Source organism: Hylobates moloch, unplaced genomic scaffold (assembly GCF_009828535.3).
Source record: "Hylobates moloch isolate HMO894 unplaced genomic scaffold, HMol_V3 SCAFFOLD_10, whole genome shotgun sequence".
NCBI lineage: Eukaryota > Metazoa > Chordata > Mammalia > Primates > Hylobatidae > Hylobates > Hylobates moloch.
The window spans coordinates 34,083,248-34,110,007 of record NW_026652285.1 but is presented as its reverse complement, the minus strand read 5'-3'; the positions used below and the strand labels follow the sequence as shown (position 1 = coordinate 34,110,007).

Below are 26,760 nucleotides of genomic sequence, written 5' to 3'. Positions count from 1 at the left end.
CTGCAAGGTAGAAAATGCACTAGCGAGGATAAGACAGAATAAAGAAGACCAATAAATGGGTGGCCTGAGCAAAAGTGGTAGTAGTGGTAACAGAAAGAATATTATGACTTTCGGAGATATTAAGGAGATAAAATCAACAAAACTTAGTGGTTAATTCAAGGTAGGGCCTATGGGTGGGGCAAGAGTCAAGTCGACTCCCAGATTTCTGGCTTTAACAACCAGAGGGAATGGATGGTAGTGCCAGTCATTGGGCTAGACAGCATAAGAGTTAAGATTGATTAGAAGAGTGCTATGGTTTGAATGTGTGACCAAAAATTCATACGTTGAAAATTTAATCCCCAATGCAACAGTATTAGGAGGTGGAGTCTAATGGGAGATTTAGGTCATGAGGGCTCCACTCTCTTGAATGAATTAATGCTCTTATGAAAGGGCTTTCAGGAGTAGGCATTCTCTTGCCCTCCCACCTTCTGTCATGTGAGGATACAGCAAGAAGGCCCTCACTGGACCAGATGCCAGCACCTCGATCCTGGACTTCCCAGTCTCTATAACTGAGAGAAAATAAACTTCTGTTCTTCATAAATTACCCAGTCTCAGATATTCTGTAATAGCAGCCCCAAATGGATTAAGACAGAGGGGAAGAGGATTGGTTCTGCCTTGAACAGGTGAAGTGTGTACCCACGGGACATCTGAGAAGACAGTGAAGTTAGGAGGTCAGTTGGATATACACCTCTGTGTTTCTGGAGAGAAGTGAGCTGGAGACGTATGTGGTAAATCATTAGCCTAAAGATGGCATTTGAGGCCAGGCAAGATTACCCATGAGTACAGAAGAGAAGGGGATCCAGGAGAGGTCCTTAAAGAATGCTGCCATTTAAGTGTGACCCAAGGAAGAGTGTGGAAGGAGGCTATGGAGCATCTAGTGAGGTGAAAAGAAAGCTAGAAGAATGTGGTATCCCTGAGGCTAAGAGGGGAGAGCTTTCCTGAAAAGGCCATGTGGCGAATAGTCTCAAATTCTGCAGAGGGTTTGAAGCCCACAAGAATCTCCTGGATTTGGCAATAAGGACTTCTCTCAAAGGAGGAGTTTCAGAGAACAGATGGGTCCAAAAGCCCAACCTGTCCTTAGGCTGCAGAATAAATAGGAGGTGGCCAGGCATAGTGGCTCACATCTGTAATCCCAGCACTTTGGGAGGCCGAGGTGGGCGGATTACTTGAGGTCAGGAGTTTGAGACCAGCCTAGCCAATATGACGAAACCCCGCCTCTACTAAAAACAAAAACAAAAACAAAAACAAAAAAACAAAAACAAAAATCAGCCAGGCATGGTGGCACACACCTGTAGTCCTAGCTACTCAGGAAGCTGAGGCAGGAGAATCGCCTAAACCCAGGAGGTAGAGGCTGCAGTGAGCTGAGATCATGCCACTGCACTCCAGCCTGGGTAACAGAGACAGTCTCCATTTCAAAGAAAAAAAAAAGAATAAATAGGAGGTGAGGAAAAGAGGACTGTGCGTGCTCTGCCACTTTTTAAAAAAGATTTGCTGTGAATCAGAGGCCAGGGATAATTTAAATGGGACTGACAAATGATACTACTGACAAATGATACTGGGAGCTTTTTGGTTTGGGTTTGACAGGGTCTTGCTTTGTCACTCAGGCTGGCATGTGGTGGCACGATCATGGCTCACTGCAGCCCGTATCTCCCAGGCTCAAACGATCCTCCCACCTCAGCCTCTGGAGTAGCAGGAACCACAGGTGTGTGCCACCACCATGACTAATTTTTTTTTTTGGGGGGGGTAGAGATAGGGTCTCACTTTGTTGCTCAGACTGGTCTCAAACTCCTGAGCTCAAGTGATCCTCCCACCTCAGCCTCCCAAAGTGCTGGGATTACAGACACGAGCCACCATGCCCGGCCTTTTAGATACTGTTGTGGTAAAAATAAATAAATAAATAAAAATTAAAATAAACAAATAAATAAAATTACTTGCTCCATTTAGAGTATGCTCAATTCATAATTTTTCTACTGAAAAATTATGTCGTTATTAGTAGTAGCAACCATTTATAAAGTGTCTATCATAAGCCAAGCACATTATGTACATTATTTTATTTCACTCTTTAAATAACACTTTGAAGTAGCTACTATATCCTTCTGTTGCAGCTGAAGAAACTAAAGCCCAGAAAAGTTAAGCATCTGGCACAAGGTCTCAAAACAACTTCATAGAGGAGCTGGAACTTAAACCTAACCTTCACTCCAAAGCCCATGCTTTTTCTACTGCAACTGCATTACCTCTCCTAAATACTTCCTATAGCTGGCCTTCATTTCACAGTGCAAAACACAAGCACTAAAGCAGTGGCCAGGGAATTCTACCCACCACTGCGAGAGACCTGAGGGAAGAGATGGTAACCCAGACACACAGTTCTTGTTCAAGGACAATCTCTGAGTAAGGAATAAACAGTCTCTGGCTTTGAATCCCAGAGCTCCTTGCGGAGGACCCAGTATGTCCCTTTGGGGTGTGTGTGTGTGTGTGTGCGTGTGTGTGTGCTTGCGCACGTACATGAGAGGAGGTAGGGCCAGAGAGATCAGAATAAATCAATCATTGTTAACTAGAAAAGTGGAGGTTGTGAGTATGGGAAAATTGCAAAATTTTATGAGAATTTTGCAAAAATTGTTTTTCACCTGGAGAAAACAAGTGTCAAGGAAGACCCAAGCTGCCATGAGGAAGAATGATACCTTGCATCTGAAACTCTGGAGGACATAACTGGGGCCAGTGGGGATGTGGTATGGAAAGGCAGGTTTGACTCTAAGAAGAAGAGTTGCCCATCTAATAAGAAGAGTTGTCCATCCAAGGATGGACAGAACTGCGCCACGAAGCGGTGTTTCCTGTGACTAGAGACCACCAAATCGAAGCAGGGGTGTGGAAGTTAGAAGCCAAGCATTAAAGAAGGCTTGGATGGCATTTTAGACTATCCTGGGTCTGAGATTTTGAGAGACCTCTGAAGAAAATGGTTAAGACAAGGTTTCACATATGAAGGCCTGGCCTTTATTCTCCCCAAATGAATTCTAAATATTATGTAATGGGAAGATTGGCATGTTCCTTTATTCACAATCTGTACAAACAATGTATAGCAATTTCACTTTGATAAGAAAGAAAAATGTCTTCCTACCTTTAGGAAGCTCTGTGTCTTTTCTAAGATGAGACGAGTGGTTATCTACTGGTATTTTTAGCCAGTAGATGACCTTGTCATCCTAATAATGTCAGGGACAGAGTGTGGAGAATGGATACTGGTAGCCTTACCCTTGTTTCTTGTGGAGATTAGAAATAAGGAGTTCATTTCCTACTTTCTCAAAGGGCTCTTGACAGGGGGTTACAGCAAGCCTAACAGAATAAGAGAAAGATCTATAATCACTAAATCAATAAAAGATTCTTTTCTTTCACTTGATAAATATTAATTGAGTACCCACTATATTACAGGCACTACATTTTTACTGAAAGGCAAGAAACTATACCCAGCTGTATAAGCACATTTTCTTTTTTTTTTTTGAGACGGAGTCTCACTCTGTCGCACAGGCTGGAGTGCAGTGGCACGATCTCAGCTCACTGCAAGCTCCTCTTCCTGGGTTCATGCCATTCTCCTGCCTCAGCCTCCCAAGGAGCTGGGACTACAGGTGCCTGCCACCACGCCCAGCTAATTTTTTGTATTTTTAGTAGAGACAGGGTTTCACCGTATTAGCCAGGATGGTTTCGATCTCCTGACCTCATGATCCGTGATCCGCCTGCCTCGGGCTCCCAAGGTGCTGGGATTACAGGCGTGAGCCACCGCGCCAGGCCTAAGCACATTTTCATAACATATGCATGTGTCTTTTGTGTAATGGGGATGGGATGGGAATGATGGCAAAATCAGCCCTAACCTCTGCAGGGAGATGGCTAGAAATTAGTATGTGCTCTAAATGATGTCAATGCAAACTAAGCCCTCAGTACATTTTACTTTTCCTGCTGCAAAATAACTTCTAGCACAAGAAAGCAAACCTCTTCTAAAAACAAAATCTCCCATTTCCTTGTTTCGTAGTTCTAAAGGGGAGACCTGACATCTACACCATTGGCCAGAGTGTGCTCTATTCCTCAGAAAAAAGACGGTCACTAGGAAAAACTGAGAACTCTGAATTTAAGGTAGTAATTCTAATGATCAGGGAAATTTTTAAGTGTGCACAAAATTAGTGCTACAAGGATGTTCACCGAAGTATTATTTATAGAGAAAATATGGAAGCAACTGAATACCCAAAGGAAGAGATTTAGTAAATAAATTATGGTAAATACATATAGTGGAATGCCATACAGCCATTATTAATGATGTTTAGAGGAATATTTGAAGATATAGGAAGACAGTCAATATCACTTAATGAAAAATGCAAGTAAAAACAGCATATACTAAATGTTCTATTTTTGTAAAAATACACAGATACAAATGCGTGTGGATATATATATATGCTTACACACACACAAGAAAGAGCAAGAACTGTACATGTATATGATAGAAGAAAGGCCAAAAGAATTACCTCCAATATGAGTGGTTGTAGTATTATGGGGAATTACTTTTTTTTCTTTACTTTTGTATTGTCTAAATTTTATTATAGTAAACGTACTTTTTTGTAAAAGAAAGAAAGTTATTTAAAGTATGATATGGGTTTTATATAATTATATTGCTGTAAATAAATACAAGCAAATACATTTTAAAGTTCATTCTATAACTCTGCCTATGATAGACTAAAATTATTTAATTGATTTTTATTTAGCCAAACAAAAAACAACCTGTTCTAAAAGAGTGAGAAATAAGTAACTATATAAGAATAATATGTAGGGTCGGGTGTGGAGGCTCATGCCTGCAATCCCAGCACTTTGGGAGGCCAAGGTAGGTGGATCACTTGAGGTCAGGTGTTCGAGACCAGCCTGGCCAACATGGTGAAACCCCATCTCTCCTAAAAATACAAAAATTAGCCAGGCGTGGTGATGCATATTTGTAATCCCAGCTACTTAGGAGGCTGAGGCAGGAGAATTGCTTGAACTCAGAAGGCAGAGGTTGCAGTGAGCCGAGATTATGCCACTGCACTCCAACCTGGGCAACAGAACAAGACTCTGTCTCAAAATAATAATAATAATACTATGTAGGATTTGGGGAAAGTTTCTTTTGGGGACAATTTCCTTTCAATCTAATATACAAAGCCACCAATTTTTAAATTCTAAACACTAGTAGATATGAAATGCATTCATTCTCTCATTCACTTGGGGGTACTTACTGAGTTTCTACCATGTAAATACCTGTCCTCGGTTGCTTGGAGGATGGAAGAATCAGTGATGATATGTTCCTTGTACTTGAGGTGCTTACAGTCTACATGGCAAGAGATCAAATATTCATGAATTATCCAGACAACAAAGCCCTAAAGGTTAGAACTGAGAACAGGGTGTCATAGAAAGCAAATGCCAGTGAGGTGAAGGTTATCAACATTCTACCTCTCCTTTAAGGTTCAAAGGTCCCCTCTTCCTGAAGAGGCATCTGTCTCTTAGTGAGCAGTAATTTCTAGAAGTAAGTTATCCTCTCTGCTAGGTGAGGACTCTGGTTAGCATCTATCATGGAACAACCCTTACTGAGAGCCCAAGGGTCCTTTCTTTGTCCTGACCCTTATTTCATTCATCTTGGGTCCTGAGTGGACTTTAAAGTCAAGTTTATTCTGGGAATTCCAGGCCATGTTCACCTCCTGAAGGAATGAGGAAGGAGAGGTGTGGGGCTGGATAATAACACAGTCCAGATTAACAACTGGTGATGGGTGAGGCAATGTGGAAAGAAGGGCTGCCTTTAGTCTGTTGATGAGTAACAGCCACCCCTTATCCTGTCCCTCCCAAGCTGGGGTTTAACAACACTCCATTCTTTTCATCTTTACCTCTGAGGGGAGGATTGTCAATGAGAATATTCACAGTTAAAGTATCGAAACCAACAAGGTACAATGGAGAAAGGCGCTAAACTGGGAGCCTAGAGACCTATCCTAGTCCAAGCCAGTTCTAACTAGCTTCCCTTTGGGCCTCAGTTTCCCCATCTGCCAAATGAAGGGGTTGAACTGTTCAATACTCAAAGCCTATATAGCTCCCTATAAATTAGGATTCACAAACTTCCTGTGATTTTATGTTGGATTTATTCCCCAATCATGAGTCATCAGTCAATCTCTGACCTTGCAAATACAAATTCCTCACCAGTGATGGGAATTAAAGCACTTAATTCTCTTATGAGTAGGTTGTACACTCTGAATGTTGTGTACTGTACTGTCTGGGAAGTCGAGGCAAAGGAAATGGCTCTTTAATCCCTCCTGGGATCTAAATGGAAAACAAGACAGGCCGTGACATCAGCTCCCATTTCCTCTGTGATCAGACTAAATAATACAAATATCAATATTAAATTATGCGTGCACACTTTTTGCCTTCCACGGCAAATCACAGTGAATCCTTTGCTCTTAGCTTTTAGTTCAAGGTTATGTAGGAAGAACAGGAAAGATGAACACAGAATTACAGCATTTTTAGAAATGCAGGCAACTTTAAAGATTAGACCCAACCTCTAATCATCCCATCATTGAGGAAGAATGAGGGGTCCAAGACGTGAAATAGCTCCATCCAATGTTGACTTCCTGAAGCATATTTTCTCAATTTGCCTCACCTAAACCCACTGTCATTGGACAATACCACCACCTATATGCCAAATAAATAAGCACTTTTTAAAAAAGCCAAAAAAGAGAAGCGAATCTCTTTTCATGAGTTTCCTTCATTACAACTAGATGAACCATGCAAGGGGAAAACTAAATTCATCAGGAGGAACGTATCTGAGACAGGAATGGGTCATCCTCCTAGCCTGTATCCAACACCAATTCTTCACTCCAAGATCTAGCTACCCCATATTTCTATCCACTACCTACTTCTGTCTCTACAGGTACGCAAGCACCAGACCTAACAAAATTGTTATGAAAATAATATTGCCCTTTAACAGGCTAGCCATTTGCTACCATATCACCTACCAGGTGTAAAGGTGCTGCTTTAGCTGGGCATGGTGACACTTGCCTGTATCCCAGCTACTTGGGAGGCTGAGGCAGGAGGATCCCTTGAGCCCAGGAGTTTGAGACTAACCTGGGCAACATAGCGAGACCTGTCTCAAAAAATTAATTTAAGAAAGTACTGCTTTAATTTAGGGAATAAAATTCAAATGCTTAACATCTGTTCTTTTCACCAAGAAACATGATTTTTTGCTAATTTGTCCCGTCTTTCATTTCCTATGAAAGTTACTCAAAAGCATCTCTGCAGAGAAAATAAATTAATTGATAGTTTCATATGTGAGCTGTTTTTCTAAACTTGATCAGCATTAGGGGTTGAAGTTACTGGAACCACGTAACAAGAACTCACCCCTTCCCAATCACTTTGCCTCACTATTCGGATGGATGAGATATGCCTTATTTTTACATCCATCCTATCGTGGAACACACACACACTGACCATTTTGATGTCTGACCATATTTGATGATATTTTCAGTCATACGCTCCATACCAGAAAGTTCTAGATGACACAATTAAAATTCGAGATGCACAGGTTGTTTTAAAAAATGCATAGACTGTTAGAACTGGAAGAAACTTTCAAAAGCATCTCAATGTATGCCTTCCCTTTCCAACTAAACAAATGGAAGAACTGGGTGCAGTGGCTCATGCCTCAGTCAGGAGACTGAGGCAAGAGGATTACTTGAGCCCAGGAGTTTGAGACCAGCCTGGACAGCACAGCAATATTCTATTTCTAACAAAATAGAAAAAATAACCAGGTGTAGTGGCACGTGCCTGTAGTCCCAACTACTCAGGAAGCTAAGGCAGGAGGAGGACTCCTTGAATCCAGGAGTGTGAGGCTGCAGTGTGCTATGATCACACCACTGCACTCCAACCTGGGCGACAGAGCAAAACTTCATCTCTTAAAAAATAAAAAAGAAAATTAGCCGAGCATGGTGGCACACACCTGCAGTCCCAGCTACTCGGGAGGCTGAGGCAGGAGAATCGCTTGAACCCGGGAGGCAGAGGTTGCAGTGAGCCAAGATCATGCCACTGCACTCCAGCCTGGGCGACAGAGCAAGACTCCGTCTAAAATACATAAAGAAAGAAAGAAAGAAAGAGAGAGAGAGAAAGAAAGAAAAAAAGAAAGAAAGAAAGAAAGAAAGAAAGAAAGAAAGAAAGAAAGAAAGAAAGAAAGAAAGAAAGAAAGAAAAAGAAAGAAAGAAAGGGAGTTGCAGTGAAATCAGATACTTGTCTCTCATCACACCACTAGTTGGCAGCAGTGCCAGATCTAGAGTCCACGTCTCCAGTATTCCTGTTCATGTTCTTTCCGCAGTTCTTGCTGCTTTCAACATCACTGTAGGCTTTCTAATCACTCACGAAGGGTTGGCTGGAGGCTATTCCTTGGGAGTCAGTCCCTCCCATTCCAGAGCTGCCTCTGCTATTCCATTGCATGAATTACAGATGCAAAAGGTTGCTAAAGCTGGAATAAGCAGATGAGTTCCCTTTCTTGCCCCAGTGTCTTACATTCTGTCAACCAGAAAGTTGACCGCGCTTATAGTTATTAATTGCTCTCATGGTAAATTATTGTCCTAATTTATCCAAAGTCCATTGTTGCTATGCGATATGCAGTCAAGAAGGAACATTCTGGTTTTGAATTATGTGAGCAATTCAGTCATCTGGCTTACGTGTAAGAAGTAGATATGGCTAGTTGGCATGCGTAACTTGGGGGCAGCAGCCTACTAACTCTGTTTAGATGCTTCTGTGACAGGAAATCTGGTTGCATCAAACTCCTGACTCTAGCGATGTCCATCCATGTGGGCACTAACTGTTAAAGACTAACAGATGAGCAGTAGGGTGCAGGGGAAAGATAATTCAACTTGACATGATAATTATCTGCATTAGAACCCTGCCCGTGCATCACCAGCAGAATGACTTTAGACTTTAGTGAACTTTAGACTTCAGTGCACTTTAGACTTCAGCTGCAATGTTCCAGATAAAGGGCCTCACACCAAAGCTGGACTTGGTTTCTAAGCCTCCTTCTATTCATCTGTAAAATGCTGATCAGATTTCAACTTGCTTTATACATATTGTGTTACTTGGCTAACAGTATTTTAAAGACCTTTGTGCTTCAATAATCTGTAAAAAGGCCAGGTGCAGTGGCTCATGCCTGTAATCATGGCACTTTGGGGGCCGAGGTGGGCAGATTACCTGAGGTCAGGAGTTTAAGACCAGCCTGGCCAACATGGTGAAACCGTCTCTACAAAAAATACGAAATTTAGCCAGGTGTGGTGGTGCGCACCTGTAATCCCAGCTACTCAGGAGGCTGAGGCAGGAGAATCACTTGAAACTGGGAAGCAGAGGTTGCAGTGAGCTGAAATGGCCCCACTGCACTCCAGCCTGGGCGGCAGAGCGAGACGCTGTCTCAAAAAAAAAAAAGTTTCATTTTTGTCTCTTTGTTTTAACTTAGGTAAAGTTTCAAACATACTCAAGAAAGACTAGAACGGCAGTTTTTAACATTTTGCTGACATCACTTATCTCTCGCAATACTTTTTTCCCCTCTGAGGTATTTTTAAGCACATTTCGGGGCCAGGCACGATGGCTCACGCCTGTAATCCCAGCACTTTGGGAGGCCGAGGCGAGAGGATCGCTTGGATCCTGGAACCCAGGAGTTCCAGAACAGTCTCAACAACAACAATTAGCAATAAAAAATAAAAATTAAAGCACATTTGGGCAAGATGTTTTAAAGATCTCTGTGCTTCAATTTTCTAATCTAGGAAATGACGATTATAATATCGAATTCACGGGGGACAATTATATTGAATATTCAATAAATGTTAGTTATCACTGTTTACAGTGGTACCTACGTGCACAGCCCCCTCCAGCGCATAAAAGCACTTTACAGCGCAGCGCTCCAGGCTCAAGACAGATGTTATTGTTGTTGTTGTTATTATTATTATTATTTTGAGACGGAGTCTCGCTTGCTCTGTCGCCCAGGCTGGAGCGCAGTGGCGCGATCTCGGCTAACTGCAACATCTGCCTCCTGGGTTCAAGCGATTTTCCTGCCTCAGCCTCCCGAGTTGCTGGGATTATAAGCACGCGTCACCGAGCTGGGCTGATTTTTGTATGACAGATGTTATTAAAGACAGCGTGGAGAAACCAGAGCCTGCGTTGCTGAGATTGCGGCCGCCCGCTTCACACCGCACTTCAGATCCGCTGGGTCAGGACGTGGATTGTCCCTTGCAGGCATCCATCGTCGAGTGCGGCAACGAGGGGGCGGGAACAGGAAATGAGGATAGGCCGAGTTCCGGGCGCGAGGCGGCCACTGGGGAGAGCAGAGCGCGGCGGCTGGAAGCTGCTAAGTCAGAGCCGCGATGTTCCGGATTGAGGGCCTCGCCCCGAAGCTGGACCCGGAGGAGATGAAACGGAAGATGCGCGAGGATGTGATCTCCTCCATACGGAACTTTCTCATCTACGTGGCCCTGCTGCGAGTCAGTGAGTGTCTCCCGGGCTGTGACTGTGAGACCAGCGGGGAGCTCACCGACGGGCACCCCTTAACTCTAATCCTAGAGGCCATCGGGGTCCTTGAACTGAGCTGAACGGTAGCGGGGAGCAAGGAGGGTGCGCGTTGAAGGCGACGGGCATATGCGCGGTTTGAGGTCTGCAGGTCAGGGTCCGGGCACTGAAGTGCACGTGGTGGCCGGCGCGCGTGGTTAATCATCCTGGTTCTCCCCGCTTTAAGAATGTTTGAGCTGCCGGGCGCGTTGGCTCACGCCTGTAATCCCACCCATCACTTTGTGAGGCCGCGGCGGGCGGATCATTTGGGGTCAGGAGTTCGTGGTGGCGGGCGCCTGTAATCCCAGCTCCTCGGGAGGCTAAGGTGGGAGGATTGCTTGAATCCAGGAGGCGGAGGTTGCAGTGAGCCGAGATCGCGACACTGCACTCCAGCTTGAGTGACAGAGCAAGATTCCTTCTCAAAAAAAAGAGTGTTTGAGCTGAAAGAGCTCAAGTAATGATCCCTAGAGGAACTCCCTCGTTTTTGCAGACAGAGAAACAGAACCAGAGTAGGGAAGGCTGGCCCAAGGTCACTCAGCGATTCAGTGAATGATCTTGACCTAAAATCCAGAACTCTTAACTCAGTACCAGGTTCCTTCCCTTTCTATTCTTTTCTTTTCTTTTTTTTTTTCCTCGAGACAGAGTCACGCCCTGTTGCCCAGGCTGGAGTGCAGTGGCGCAGTCTTGGCTCACTGCATCCTCTACCTCCCGAGTTCAAGCCATTCTCTCACCTCAGCCTCCCGAGTAGCTGAGATTACAGGCACGCGCCACCACGCCCGGCTAATTTTTGTATTTTTAGTAGAGATGGGTGTTTAACCATGTTGGCCAGGCCGGTCTCGAACTCCTGACCTCAGGTGATCCACCTGCCTCAGTCTCCCAAAGTGCTGGGATTACAGGCGTGAACCAGCGGCCAGGTTCCTTCCCTGTCAAAAGTGCTGACCTTTGAAATCCAAAAAGTTTTGCTTCATTTCTGCTTCTTTGTATAGAGGGTGAAGTGAGTCATTACTTTTTTGGAAAAAATGAGAAAAAAGAATATGAGTCTATAGGATTAATGCAAATATTTGAGGTTTTTTTTTCTATATTTTACAATTGACAGGAAGTTACTCCCATTATATAGTCTTGACAGTGGACCTTTGAGGGAGGCAGGGCCTAAGATTCTTTATATCATTTTACAAATGAGAACTTGATTTTCAGAGGGAACTTAGCAAGGAAGGAAGGTATCAGAGTTGTAGGAACACTGAATATAAGAACTGGAAGCAGCTTTATGATCAGTTCTCGAATGCCCTGCCTTCTCATTCTCAATTCAGTATCCTTTCCATTGTTCCTTGCTGTATATTATTGGCCAGCCAATCTGGATGGAGCGGCAGGGATGGTTCAAATAAATGAAGGCCATACCAAAGTCATCCTGTTGAAGGCTCATGTTGGACCTAGGCCAGAGCTCACTGATACCGAGATCTCCCTTATTCTGTGTCTCTTTCACTGTCTGTGGTATTACTCTGCTTTCACAGAAGAGCGAGTCTTGGGGAACAGAAACACCCATATCATCCTAATTCAACAGCTTCTTGCAACTCCCAAATTTACTTATTTCCTGCCTCCTGCCTTTTTCATTGATCTAGCTGCCAGTAAAATATTTGCTTCTTCTCAGTGACCTTTGTATTTGATATGAATTGTTTATTTTCACTTTTAAGTTGAAATATAATTTGTATATTATACAATATACCCATTTAAGGTGTACAATTCAGTGGTTTTTAGCAAAGTCAGTTGTGCAGCCATCACAATTTGACAATATTTTCTTTCCCCCTAGAAGAAACACCATACGAATTCATTGTTACCCCATTTCCCCTTTTCTCCAGCCTTTCACAATGACTAATCTACTTTTTCTCTATGGATTTGTCTAGTCTGGATTTTTTTTTTTTTTTTTTTATTGAGACAGGGTCTCGCTCTGTTGCCCAAGCTAGAGTGCAGAGGTGGAGGCTGCGGTGATCATGGCTCACGGCAACCTTGACCTCCCCGGCTCAAGTGATCCTCCTACTTCAGCCTCCTGAGTAATTGAGACTGCAGGCACACACCACCAAGCCCTGCTAATTTTTTGTTTTTTGTAGACACGAGGTTTCATTATGTTGCCCAGGTCGGTCTCAAACTACTGGGCTCGATCAATCCTTCTCATTTCTACCTCCCAACGTGTTGGGATTACAGGTGTGGTCCACCACACCTGGCCCTGGATATTTCATTTAAATGAAATCGTCAAATGCATGGCCTTTTGTGTCTGGCTTATTTCACTTAGCACAACATTTTCAAGATTCATCCATGTTGTATCATGTGTCAGAACTTCATTTTGATGGCTAAATAAGTTTCCATTGGAGGATATATCACATTTTGCTTATCCATTGATCATTTCATTGACTTTTTTCTGTCATTAAGAATTAGTAGGAAAAATTGAATATACTGCTGACTTTATCAGCTTCTGACAGATCTCAATGTCTTCAGTTTAAATTAACAAGTTGAGCTGGGCGCAGTGGCTCATGCTTGTAATTCCAGCACTTTGCGGGGCTGAGGCGGGCAAATTGCTCGAGCTCAGGAGTTCAAGACCAGCCTTGGCAACATGGCGATACCTCATCTTTTAAAAAAATACAAAAATTAGCCAGGCATGGTGGCATGTGCCTATAGTCCCAACTATTCAGGAGGCTGAAAAAAATAAATAAATAAAATAATGTTAACAAAATGTTCTATTAGTATGAGTATTGAGAAAGAAGGCGATTTGGGTAGCGTTTTTTTGGTCACAACACTTTTACACAGGACAGTAATATCACTTCTTTAGATCTATATGTCGACACTTAGTTTTCTAGACATTTCTATGTACATGATCTTATTAGACCCTCTTAATGACTGAGGTAGGACTGTATCAGATGTGATCTAAAGTATGTTAAGTGATATATAGCTAATCAGTAAGAGACCCAAAATAGGTGTCCAGCTCCTCCGGTTCTCTAGTTCAGTGTTTCCCCATATCCTCTGCCTTTCAGATGAGTTTTTAAAGGTGAAAAATGCCCATTTATTTCCTCTAGAGTTTTGTTCCTTTTACAGTTAAAATAAATCGCCAGAGTAAAGGATTGTCATTTGAAAGAGAATTGGATTTATACTTTATGGTCCCAAGGGGCAAACTATCTGGAGAAAAGGTTTTGTGTAGTATAAGAATGAAATTTACAATAATAGCTGAATGACAGTGGAATGGGCTGCTTTGGAAGACAACTGGTCCCTTTTGCTGGGCTGTACAGGCACATGCTTGACCATCACTTGGAGTTATTTTCAAAAACATGTTGAATAAACCTGATAATTCTATAATGTAGCCTATGGGCTAATAGATTTGAAAACTAATTTTAGATTTGTTTTCTTTCAGCTCCATTTATCTTAAAGAAATTGGACAGCATATGAAGACAGGACATCACATATGAATGCACGGTATGAAGAGCCTGGTTACAGTTTCGACTCCTCTCTGCAAGTGAATAGGCCCAGAAAGGTGTGAGAGACTCTTTGAATGGACATAAAATTCTGCTTGTTAAGAACAAGTTTGGCTCTGGTAACTGACCTTCAAAGCTAAAATTTAAAACTATTTGGGAAATATGAAATGATGTGTCGTGATCTGGTGTACCCTTATCCCTGTGACGTTTGGCCTCTGACAATACTGGTATAATTGTAAATAATGTCAAACTCCGTTTTCTAGCAAGTATTAAGGGAGCTGTGTCTGAAATGGCACTGTCTTGTCAGTCATTTTTGTTTACCTTTTTCTTCTGCCCAGAGTGTATTTGTGAAGAGTCTCTTACAATTTGTTATGTTTTGTGGAAATCAGCACACAACCACAATGACATTTAAGCACAGGATCATTATTAGTCTATGTTTTTAATAAACATATCGATTAAGAAAAATTGGGTTTCTATTTTTCTTATCCTACTTTTTGCTGCAAACCAACAATCACTAGTGAGACTTGTATTATGCTGAGATTAGTGCAAGCTTCAGTAAGTTCATCTTGTTTTGGACTAGAGAATTTGCCAATCCTGATGAAGTGTCATTGTGTTTTATTGCCAGGCAGTCTTAATGAAAGGTAGCATTACTGCTTGATGCTGAGTATATGAAATATTAGTACTACCAAAGGAAAAAAGTACTATATTTTTAAGCCGAATAGTTCTCCAAGTTTGTTGGGTAGAGGGGGGATAGTCCTTAACCTTCTCCCCAGGAGCAACTACATACACCTCTTTTTAGCTGATTTTATTGGTATTTACCTTTTTGTGTCTAAATAATGTGATGGTCGTGATTGGGATTTAGGTCTCTTTCCTCTCCTTAGCGCCATCACTCACACGTATCTTGTCATCTCTTCCTTCCAAAGGATAACGTAGTGTGATCTTGAGTAGGTTAGTATCATTAGGATTCTGAGTATAGTACCTGGTTTTCTTTTGCTGTGTATCTTTTTGTTTTTTTCTAGGCTTGGTTTTTCTATGGAATTTCCACTAAATCAACTAAACTTTTTGCCATTTATCTAAATCATTCACAGCAATCAGCTTTATTAGGTACTCTGTTTCATTTTCCTGAGTAAGCCTTTCCTGGAGTCTTCTGACCTGCCCCTGACTGGACTGATAGCCTTCTATGCCTGATATGTGGCTATATTCTGGGAACTCCCTTCACTATTGTCCGGGAATTCCTTTTCTTCTCTCTTATTATATCTCTTGTTTTCTGTTACCTAGTGTCTTGGTTTACTCCCTCATTTGATGGAGCCTATTTTCTCCAGCAGTATCCTCCTGAGAAAGGTGGCATAGGAGGTGAATGACCTTGCTGGTCTAAAAATGTCTTTTTTTTTTTTTTTTTTTTTACACGGAGTCTTGCTCTGTCGACCAGGCTGGAGTGCAGTGGCATGATCTTGGCTCACTGCAACCTCCACCTCCCAATTCAAGCGATTTTCCTGCCTCAGCCTCCCAAGTAGCTGCGATTACAGGCACGTGCCACCACACCTGGCTAATTTTTGTATTTTTAGTAGAGACAGGGTTTTGCCATGTTGGCCAGGCCAGTCTCGAACTCCTGACTTCAGGTAATCTGCCCACCGCAGCCTCCCAAAGTGCTGGGATTATAGGCATGAGCCACCGTGCCTGGCCTTAAAAATGTCTTTATTCTATAGTTTGCTGAATATAGGGTTATAGATTAGCAATCATTTTCCTTCAGAATTTTAAAGCAAAGCCTCCAGCTTTCAGTGTTGCTGCTGAGAAATCTGAAATCATTCTGATTCCTGATTTTTTTGTGGGACTAAATATTTCTTCCTGAGAAACAAGGGTCTTTGTTCCTAGTATGCTTATATTCCATGATGACATCATTTAGTGTGTGTTTATTTTAAGACACTGTGGTGAGTACTTGGTGAACCTATTTAAACTTGAAACTTGTATCTTTATTTCTCAAATTTTGTAGGTTTTAAAATAATTTTATTTTTTATGGGTACGTAAGTGTATATATTTATGGGGTGCATGAGATATTTTGATACAGGCATACAGTGCCTAATAATCACATCAGGATAATGGGATTATCTGTCACCTCATTTATAATTTCTTTGTGTTACAAACATTCCAGTTATACTTTTAGTTATTTTTAGATGTACAGTAAATTATTATTGACTGTAATCACCCATTATGCTATCAAATACTAGAACTTACTCATTACATCTAACTATATTTTTGTACCCATTATCCATCCCTGCATTCCTCCCCTAACCGTTCCTAGCCTCTGGTAACCATCATTCTACTCTGTCTCCATGAGTTCAATCTTAATTTGTAGCTCCCACCAATGAATGCTTATAGGTTTTTATTGATTTCCTCCTCTTCTTTTTCCTTCTGCTCTCTTTTTAGAACGATAGTACTTTTAATGTTTTCTTTTTCCTTTATAGTCTATTTTACCTATAATTGCTTTTCTCTTTTTTTGTTTCATGTTAGATGCTTTCCTTGGTTGTCTGCTCACATTTAAAAATTGGGAACTAACGTGGATTAAAGGCCTGGAGTGGAGCTTGTTGATGTTGAACTTTGCCAAGGGCCATCTATTGGGCCATTTTTGTTGAGAAAACTTTATGCGTCTGTATCTTTAGTTATTCCCTATTGAGCTGGTCATTCCTCAGAGAACAAAGACTCTTCCAATCTCCCAAGTGCTGAATGAGGCCCTGCCAATGTTCTGGGATTCAAAGGAATAGGGCTGTGGTGAGGCTCAGGACAGAGAGGTGTGTGTGTGTGTGTGTGGGCGTGTTTCAATATCCAGTATGCATTTGCTCACTGCGTCTCTGTTTTGAGTATAGTACCTCTGCCCAAACTGCCTGGCATCCCATAATCTAGAGACCTTCTATTTTATCCTTTTCAGAAAATAAACTTTTTATTTTTTGGAGACAGAGTTTTGCTCCAGGCTGGAGTGCGGTGCACGATCTCGGCTCACTGCAACCTCTGCCTCCCTGACTCAAACGATTCTTGTGCCTTAGCCACCTGAGTAGCTGGGATTATAGGCACACACCACCATGCCTGGCTAATTTTTGTAGTTTTAGTAGAGATGGTGTTTCATCATGTTGGCCAGGCTGGTCTCGAACTGCTGGCCTCAGGTGATCCGCCCATCTCAGCTTCCCAAAGTGCTGGGATTACAGGTGTGAGCCACTGCGCCTGGCCTAGAAAAAAAACTTATCATTTTGAGAGGGTACTGTGTAATGGAGGCTGTTTTGCTGCAGAGTTGCAGAGAGCATCTGATTACTTAAACCCTGCACCAATTCTTATTTTAATGTGTACCCTTCTACCCCTTATTGCTAGAGGCACCTGAAGCCACCAGTTTCTGAGCCTTTTAGGGATTCCATGATATAAATTAGGTTGTGAGTTTTTGTTATTGTTTGGGGGTTCTTGTGGGTTTTTTTCTTTTCCTACTGCTGGCTCAGAATTCAGTTTTTCAGAGTCTACTACATTATTTACTGTTGATCTACCTATTTTCCAGCTTCTAATGTTTTATTCCTGTTTCCTCTTTTCTTCCATCCTTTTAGGTTTATATCTTAAAAACCTTTACTGTCATTTAATGGGATTTTTGGGAGGGAGTGGAGGTAGATATACCTGCTTCATCTATCATCTTTACCTGGAAAGCATGTATTTTAATTCTGTGGTTTTGTATTTATTTCTTAAATTAAGAAGGTGTAGTGTATGGCACTGTGGTCATACGAATACTGGCTCTAAAGACAGGCAGACTTGATTTTGAGTGTTGGCTCCAATACTTACGAGATGGGTGATTTTCAGCAAGTGAGCTCTGAATCTCATTTTCTTTAACTATGAAATTAGGATAATAGAAACATCTCTCTACTTCAAAGTGTCATAAGGATTAAGTGAAAAAATGCAAGTAGAGCAGCTGGCACAATTGCTTGACATTTGGTAAATGTTATTAATGGCTAGTCTTTGGTATAAGGCATTTAGAAGTGATTTGTGCTGGCATTCACGGCATAGATAGATCTCATTCCTATTTCCAGATGCTCTGAGATAGCATACTCATCCTCTAATTGTGTACAAACTTCAAACTTACCAAACACTTAAGTTCATTATCTAAAAATAGCCTTAACCAATCAATAATAATGCCATTTTACAGGTGGAGAGGTTGAGACTGCAAGTTTCAGTGGCCAATGAGTAGCAGCTGGCCAAGGCCTAGGGGACTTTTTTTTTCTTTTTTTAATTAAAAAAAATTATTTCTAGTCAGTCTGTGCTTATCTAGGGGACTTTTAATGTTTGTTTATTCCTTGTACCCCATCCTTACATGCTTTTCTTGGAGGAAAATAGCTTGTTACCCTGGATTCTAGTGTATGTTCAGACTGGAGTAAGAGAAAATGTGATGGTTCAGTTTTTGTGACCAGCTTTTTAACTTTCAGGCCATAAACACCACAGAGGGGTTCAATACTTGGAATAAGCAGTTCTGAAATAGTACATTAAGAAACAGCTGGAAAGATAGATAGTTTGTTTGTTTGAATATGTAACGTGAAATAAGAAAGAACCATAGCAAATTTGAGTTTGGTAAACTCTTGAAAGGGGTACGTTGAAAGAAATGGGGATAGTGAAAAATGTTTATTCTCCACAAACAGGTTACCAGCTTAGTAGGAATGTTGCTCCTAAATTAAGGTAGTGTTCTTCCTGCTGGCAGTGCAACATTTAAAAAAAAAACTGCTTTATCATTGCTGTTTATAGTTCTTCTGTGGAGTAAGTTAGCATTACAGTTAACAATGTGTTCAGCAGTTCACAGGCTGGAAAATTTGGGCCTACATTTGGAATGAAGAACAAGTACAGGAATCAGGACTTCTTTTTCTCTTCCCCCTCTTTGCTTGAGCTAAGCTTGTCTCTTATAAGATCCAGGCACCAGTCTTTTTACTCTATTTTGCTTTTATAGCTTGATCATGTCATAAATTCTGCATGTAGCTCAGTCTTCAAGCCACTAAAGCAGGGGTTGGCAAGCTTTCTTTTAGGGGCAAATGGTAAATATTTTAGGCTTTGCGGGCTCTTACGATCTCTCAACTCTGCCAACTGCAGTTGGTAATATGAAAGCAGCTAGGGACAATATGTAAATGAGTGGGTGTTGCTGTGTCCCAATAAAACTTTATTTACAGGAAAGATGGCTGGCCAGATTTGTCCTACAGGACACCTTCTAAAGTAAAGAGTGAAATTTGGCTAAGTGTGAAATGGTCACCAAATCACTGTTTTATTACTTTGAAGATGTTCATTCTATCATAGATCAAAGCCCTGAGATTACAAAATTCATTCATCAGCGTTACTGAGTTCCTGCTATGTGCCAGGCACTGTGTTAGGAGTTGAGGATATGGACGGGCTGGGGGACCGCCTTTTTGAGGTCTATAATCTTCCATAAGATGCCATGTGAGTAAATATCTCAAAGACCTGAAAACCTTGCTGGAGGCTCAGAGAGAACTTCCCTGAAAACATGACATTTAAAGGAACCTGAAGGGTTAGGTCCAGGTTATCTAGGGGGAATAGGTAAAGGGAGGGTCAGGCCAAGATCATGTTGATCAAGGTGGGGAGTTCAGAACTGTCCACTTAATATTGGATGCAATATGGGTGCTGTATTTGAAGGAGAGGTCAGAGGGGTAAATGAGCAGCTCAGCATTTATTTAGATATGTGTAGTGAGGAAAGAAAAGCATCAAAGAAGACTCCCTGATTTCTGGTTTAAGCAGCGGGGTTGATGATGCCATTTGCTTAAGTAAGGAACAAGTTTCAAGGGGAAAATAATGGGTTCGATTTTGAGCCTGGGAGGCAGTAGGGAGGACTCCCTTAGGAAGAGACACATAAAGTAAGGTTTGGGTGAATAGGAATTGCCCAGATAGAGCGGGGCATCTTTGAAAAAGTGTTAAAGCAGATGTATTTGAGGAAGAAAGACCAGTGTGACTGAAGTGTGTTGTGCACAGAAGAGCAAGAAAGCCTCAGTCCTTCCAGAAACTCGTTATTTATTGTTTTTATACTTGAGTCTTAAGAGAGTCCATTCTGACATCTGCTGGCTATTGTGTATACTGCAGTTCCAAATTCCACTACACAAGAACAACCTTTAATAACGTATTTTTTGAAATTTGTCATAATACATTTGAGATAAAACACAAGACCTTTTCCTTCCTCTGTGTTACGGACATCACCCAAGAGACAGTGAACAGTTGTTACTTACATGCTACTTGTGTATGCCCAGTACTACAGATACGCACATGTGGTACCAGTTGCCTACTTTAGTATAAGTACACAAAACATAGAAATCACATATATAAAAGTTGAATATACTTGTTACTGAGATGTAAAACATTACAAAATCATTTATGCACTTTGTCTTTTAAACATATGAAATATTTCCAGAGTTGTGAAATAAGTTCTTAAATTGTTTCTTTCCTTCAGAAATAAAACACAGCTGGTTTTAGTCCAACAGTCATTATAAGGCTAAAAAGATCTACTTTAAGCATGTCTAATAGTTTTTCATCTTTTTCTCAGTCACATTAGTAATAGTAGAGTTGACCCTTGAACAACACAGATTTGAAGTGCACAGGTCCACTTACGTGCAGATTTTTTTCAATACATTGAAAAATCAGAGATTTGCAACAATTTGAAAAAAAGCACACATATGTAGCCTAGAAATATTGAAAAAAATTAAGAAAAAGGATGTCATGAATGCATAAAATATATGTAGATTGTAGTCTATTACTGCCATAAAATGCACACATCTATTATAAAAAATAAAGATTTATCAAAACTTAGGTACACAAACAGACCATACATAGCACAATTTGAGGTCAAGAGAAAGATGCAGTATTAAATCATAACTGCATGAAATTATCTTTTGTAATAGTGTAACACAGTAAGTCCACAGCCACCTCGTTGCCACTGCAGGGAGCTCAAGTGTTATAGGTATCCACTTAAAATGCCATGTGACACTCATCTCTGCATGACCAGTTCCTCTCTCCAGTAAATTGCGAATCAAAGTAAAAGTCATCCCTCTCTGTCTCACGTATTTTTTGTGTTTAATGCCATACCATAAAACTTTGAATAACTCCATGGGATCTATACAGAGTGCCACTAGTGATGCTGGAAGTGCTCCCAGGAAGCAAAGTCATGACATTACAGGAAAAAGTTGAATTCTTGATATGTACTATAGATTGAGGTCTGCAACTGTAGTTGCTCTGATTTCAGACATGATTAATCTTGTAAACAGACAAACTAAACTTAGAATCTAAATAAATACACTATAGTACTATCAATGCTTTTTCTCTTTGTGATTTTCTTAACATTTTCTCTAGCTTACTGTGTTGTAAGAATACAGTATATAATAGATAATGATACAAAATAGGTATTAATCTATTTTTTGTTATCGGTAAGGTTTCTGTGCAACAGTAGGGTATTAGTAGTTAAGTTTTTGGGGAGTTAGAGTTACATGCAGATTTGTGACTGTGCAGGTGTCAGGGCCCCTAACTCCCACGTTTGTTCAAGTGCAGTCTATTTTCATTTCCACTTAAGTCTACAGAGGCCAAAAATGCAAAAAAGAAAGAAACTATTACATAAACAGATGTACAAAGATGATACTGCATTTGAAATACAGTCACTTGAAATGTTCACTAATCAGCTTACATATTCAAGTATAAATTTGGTGAACAAAATGATTTAGGGACAGCAATAGGTAATGTAAAAATTGTGGGTTGTTGGAAAGTAGAGATCTGTCTACATGGAAAGAACACTAGAATTAGGATTTCAATGTCCTAGATTATAGTTTCAGCTCTGCTATTTATTATGTGACTATGTGAGTCAGATTTTTTAGTTGCAAACACCAAAATCAAATTTTGACAGAAAAGGAAAAGTATTGTATTAGAAGGATAATAGGGAGTTCAGCATCACCAGGAGGCCTAGAGAATTAGGCTTGGAGAGTAGGCAACTGGAACATCACCCTTTGTTCCTTGGTCATACTGCACAGAGCTGGGGCAGTGAGGACACCATTTCTGGTGCACATTAGGTGCCACCACTTACTTTGCCAAAGCCATATACACAGAAACCTGGATCATGGCAGCCAGTGTTACTCTAAGAACTTGCCGCACTTGCCACGGTCCCAGAGAAAATTATTCCAGAGACTTTATTGTGTCTCTGGTTCTTAATTCAAAATCAAGAGTAAGTTGTAGCATTATAGAATCACAAGGAGAAGCAGAGAAAATACCCAGAATTTCCACTTCTATAGTGAAAGGCATGTTCTGCTTCCCAGCAAACTCATAAACAAGGAATTCCCAAATGTAGGAAGGGACCTCAGATCCTGGGCAGCCAAAAAGCATGGCACGTCCACTACGTTGACCTGGGACACCACTCTGTGTGAGCCTACTTTTTCTGGAAAGCAAAGTAAATAAAGCTCCCATGGCTGAGGAGATTATGTGTGTTCACTTACACATTTGCCAGTAAACACCAACCAGGTGCCAGGGTATAAAGATGAGTAAGTTTCCTCTCGAGTCTAATGGTAGGACAGAGGCATGCAGAAGTGAGATGAGGGCAGAAAGAAGAGAGGGCTCAACTGTAGTTTATGAATGATGTTCTTATATTTAAGTAGTTATATTTTTGGCCGGGCGCATTGGCTTACACCTGTAATCCCAGCACTTTGGGAGGCCGAGGCAGGTGGATTACCTGAGGTCAGGAGTTTGAGACCAGCCTAACCAATATGGTGAAACCCTGTCTCTACTAAAAATGCGAAAGCCTGTAGTCCCAGCTACTCGGGAGGCTGAGACAGAAGAATCGCTTGAACCCAGGAGGCGGAGATTGCAGTGAGCTGAGATTGAGCCACTGCACTCCAGCCTGGGCAACAGAGCGAGACTCTGTCTCAAAAAAAAAAAAAAAAAAAATACCTGGCCAGGTGTGGTGGCTCACACCTGTAATCCCAGAGCTTTGGGAGGCTGAGGTGGGCGAATCACCTGAGGTCAGGAGTTCGAGACCAGCCTGGCCAACATGGTGAAACCCCGTCTCTACTAAAATACAAAAATTAGCTGGGCCTAGTGGCTGGTGCCTGTAATACCAGCTACTGGGGAGGCTGAAGCAGGAGAATCGCTTGAACCTGGGAGGTTGCAGTGAGTCAAGATCGTGCCATTGCACTCCAGTCTGGGCGACAAGAGCAAAACCCCATCTCAAAACAAACAAACAAAAATTCCCATGTGGCATGTGATGCTTGCACCACTAATAGGGAAGACGGCTTGCTCTTGTACACTGCTGAAGCACTTTGAAAGTCAGCTGTTTTATAGAAACACCAAAATGATAATGTTAGCTGGCACAAATCCAGAAACTCAAGCTTTTGATTGTTTATTGACAGTCATATCTAGACTGCCAGTTTCATGGAGTAGGATACTTTTCAAAGGATTAAATATGGCATAGCTTTGCCAGTCAGCAACGTAAATCATCAGGCTCATTGCAGTGTGAGACTACCCCTGTGGTCTTTCTACTATACCTAGCTACTGTACAACTTTGTGTCTTAAAATAAATTGTTGGCTTTAGGTTTTAGTGTTTGGTTTTCCTATTTATAAAAGTAGAGCAGCCACATGGTAACTTAGACCTCACCCAGAATCATACCACATTCATCATATGGTAATAATAGATGGAATACATTTTTATGGAATATATTCTATAGAACCAGGGACTGAAAAAGGTCAGTAGGACCACGGGGTCAATTATTTCAGGCCACAATTTGGTGTAATAATTTCTTTTTCACAGTATTCTTGGTAAATTATGTTTCTATAGCTGATATTCTCTCGTAAATTCCGGAGGTCTGTATCCAACTGCTTTTTTTTTTTTTTTTTTTTTTAGAGACAGGGTCTTGCTTTGTTGCCCAGGTTGGTCTCAAACTCCTAGGTTCAAGCGATCCTCCTGCCTCAGCCTCCTGAGTAGCTGGGATTACAAGTGAACTGCTTTTTTTTTTTTTTTTGAGATGGAGTCTCGCTCTGTCGCCCAGGCTGGAGTGCAGTGGCACCCGATCTCTGCTCACTGCAACCACCACCTCCCAGGTTCAAGCGATTCTCCTGCCTCAGCCTCCTAATAACTGGAATTACAAGCGTGCGCCACCACACCCAGCTAATTTTTGTGTTTTTAACAGAGACAGGGTTTCACCATGTTGGTCAGGCTGGTCTTAAACTCCTGACCTTGTGATTCGTCCGCTCAACCTCCCAAAGTGCTGGGATTACAGTCGTGAGCCACCACGCCCAGCCGTGAACTGCTTTTTTAATCACTACACTTGGATGACACACAGGCATCTCAAAATTAATTATTATTTTTTGTGTGTGTGTGAGATGGAGTCTCGCTCTGTCGCCCAGGCTGGAGTGCAGTGGTGTGATCTCCACTCACTGCAAGCTCCACCTCCCTGGTTCACGCTATTCTCCTGCCTCAGCCTCCCAAGTAGTTGGGACTATAGGCGCCTGCCACCACACCCGGCTAATTTTTTGTATTTTTAGTAGAGACGGGGTTTCACTGTGTTAGCCAGGATGGTCTCGATCTCCTGACCTCATGATCTGTCCGACTTGGCCTCCCAAAGTGCTGGGATTACAGGCATGAGCCACCGCGCTGGCTTATTATTTTTAATTGATAGATAATTGTACATATTTATGGGGTACATGTGATATTTGACTCGGGCATACAATGCGTAATGATCAAATCAGGGTATTTAGGATATCCATCTCAAAAATTTATCATTTATTTGTATTGGGAGCATTTAAATCTTCTAGCTATTTTGAAATATACAATAAATTATTGTTAACTATAGTCACCCTACTGTGCTATCGAACACTAAAATTTATTCCTTCTATCCATGTTTGTACCCATTAACCAACCTCTCTCTATCCCCTTCCCCTCCCAGCCTCTGGTAACTGTCATTCTACTTGCCAACTCCATGAGGTCAACTTTGTAGCTCCTACGTATGAGTGAGAACATGAAATATTTGTCTTTCTATGTGTGGCGTATTTCACTTTACATAATGACCTCCAGTTCCATCTGTGTTGCTGCAAATGACAGTCTGAATAGTATTCTGTTGTGTATATATGCCACATTCTTTTTATTCATTCATCTGTTGATGAAGACTTAGGTTGCTTCCATATCTTGGCTATTGCGAATAGTGCTGCAGTAAACATGGGGATCCAGGCATACCTTTGATATACTGATTTCCATTCCTGGTTAAATATCCAGCAGTGGGACTGCTGGATCATATGGCAGATCTAGTTTTACTTTTTCGAGAAACCTTCATACATTTTTCTATACTGGCTATATAATTCAGTGTATGAGAGTTCCCTTTTCTCTATGTCCTCACCAGCATTTGTTATTTTTTTGTCTTTTTGTTAATAGCCATTCTAATTGGCAATGTCAAATTTAACAAGTTCAAATGGGAGCTCTTGATCTCCCCCGACTTCCAAATATATTCCCCTTACAATAGTTCCCATTTCAATAAATAGCACCTCCATGGGCCCAGTTAATAGGTTAAGCTACCAATCTCTGCTTCCACTCTTAACTCCTGTCTTCACATAGTAGCTGACATACTATTTTAAAAGGTATCAAATCCTCCACCCCTTCAATGACTTCCCGTTACATACAATTTTAAAATCCTTGTCATGGCCTACTAAGTGCTGCATGATCTGGCCCCTTCCTACCTTTCTGACCTCACTTATACTGTTCTTCCCGTTAAAAAGCTTCAGACAAGCTAGACGTTTTCCATTTCCACAAAGAGCAATCTTTTCTCCTCCAACCCAACCCACCTGGCCCAAGAGTTTTCACGGGCTTACCCTGCCCCTCTTCCATTTGGCTCACTCTTTATCTTACTCTGAGAGGTCTTCCTTGACTACCCTTCCTTGGTCCCTAATTTATGTAGTTTTATTTTTGAAACAAGAGTCTCGCCTTGTCACCCAGGCTGGAGTGCAGTGGCACAGTCATGGCTCACTGTTAACCTCGAACTCCTGGGCTCAAGTGAATCTTTCCTCCAGCCTAGGCCCCAAAAGCGCTGGGATTACAGGCATGAACCACCACAACTGGCCCCTATTTTTAAATTACAGCTCCTTCCGTGCATTTTCTACAATTTTAAACACATGTTGGTTTAAATGACACTTGATTACGTCTACCTTCTCCACTACAGAATTAACTTCAGGAGAATAGGAACCATATCTGCTTTGTTCACTTTTGTGCCCATAATAGTAACGGCACCAGCAGCAACAAACACAGCATTTACTTTGTGGCAGGCGTTATGCTAAGCGCCATACATACAACTAATTTAATATGTACTCCTAGTACATTGTCTGGCAGGTAGCCAATGGTCAGTTTGTTCAGTGAATGAACCCAGCCCCTACATGCTCACCTACAGGGAGCCTAGCAACCCAAGAAACTGCTGCTTATACTGTTAGATAACTGGTGCTCGCAGGAATCTTATTTACGCCGTATTGGCCTTAGCATGCCTCCCTGCAGTTTCCACCCACTGGTTCTATTTCTGCCCCTTCTGGGGCCACGCAACACGAGCCTGAATCGTCCTTCCGCAAGCTCGCCTTTGCAGTACCCGAAGACCCACGCGCCCCCTCCTCGTCTCCCTTCCTCCCGTCTCCCGGTGCCCCTCCTGCAGATACAGCTTTTCTGCGCGGTGGTCGAGAAGTCCAG

General features: G+C 41.7%; 3 protein-coding genes across 3 annotated transcripts in view; 2 read left to right on the top strand and 1 right to left on the bottom strand.

Annotated features, from left to right (window-relative positions):
- The window catches only part of FRMPD1 (FERM and PDZ domain containing 1), a 152,692-nt gene extending 147,321 nt beyond the window's left edge, over positions 1-5,371 (bottom strand). Inside the window, exon 1 of the mRNA XM_058445944.1 lies at positions 5,280-5,371. The gene's annotated coding sequence lies outside the window, so the exon portion shown is untranslated. The remainder of the gene's footprint in view (positions 1-5,279) is intronic.
- A 5,042-nt stretch (positions 5,372-10,413) lies between these two features.
- Positions 10,414-14,115, top strand: TOMM5 (translocase of outer mitochondrial membrane 5). Its single transcript, XM_032164187.2, has 2 exons — positions 10,414-10,545; positions 14,000-14,115. The coding sequence occupies exons 1-2, from the start codon at positions 10,425-10,427 to the stop codon at positions 14,032-14,034; spliced, it is 156 nt and encodes a 51-aa protein (XP_032020078.1). The 5' UTR covers positions 10,414-10,424; the 3' UTR covers positions 14,035-14,115.
- FBXO10 (F-box protein 10) overlaps positions 14,051-26,760 on the top strand; it is a 78,922-nt gene continuing 66,212 nt past the window's right edge. The window contains exon 1 of the mRNA XM_058444949.1: positions 14,051-14,119. Coding sequence (XP_058300932.1) covers positions 14,051-14,119 — 69 coding nt within the window. The remainder of the gene's footprint in view (positions 14,120-26,760) is intronic.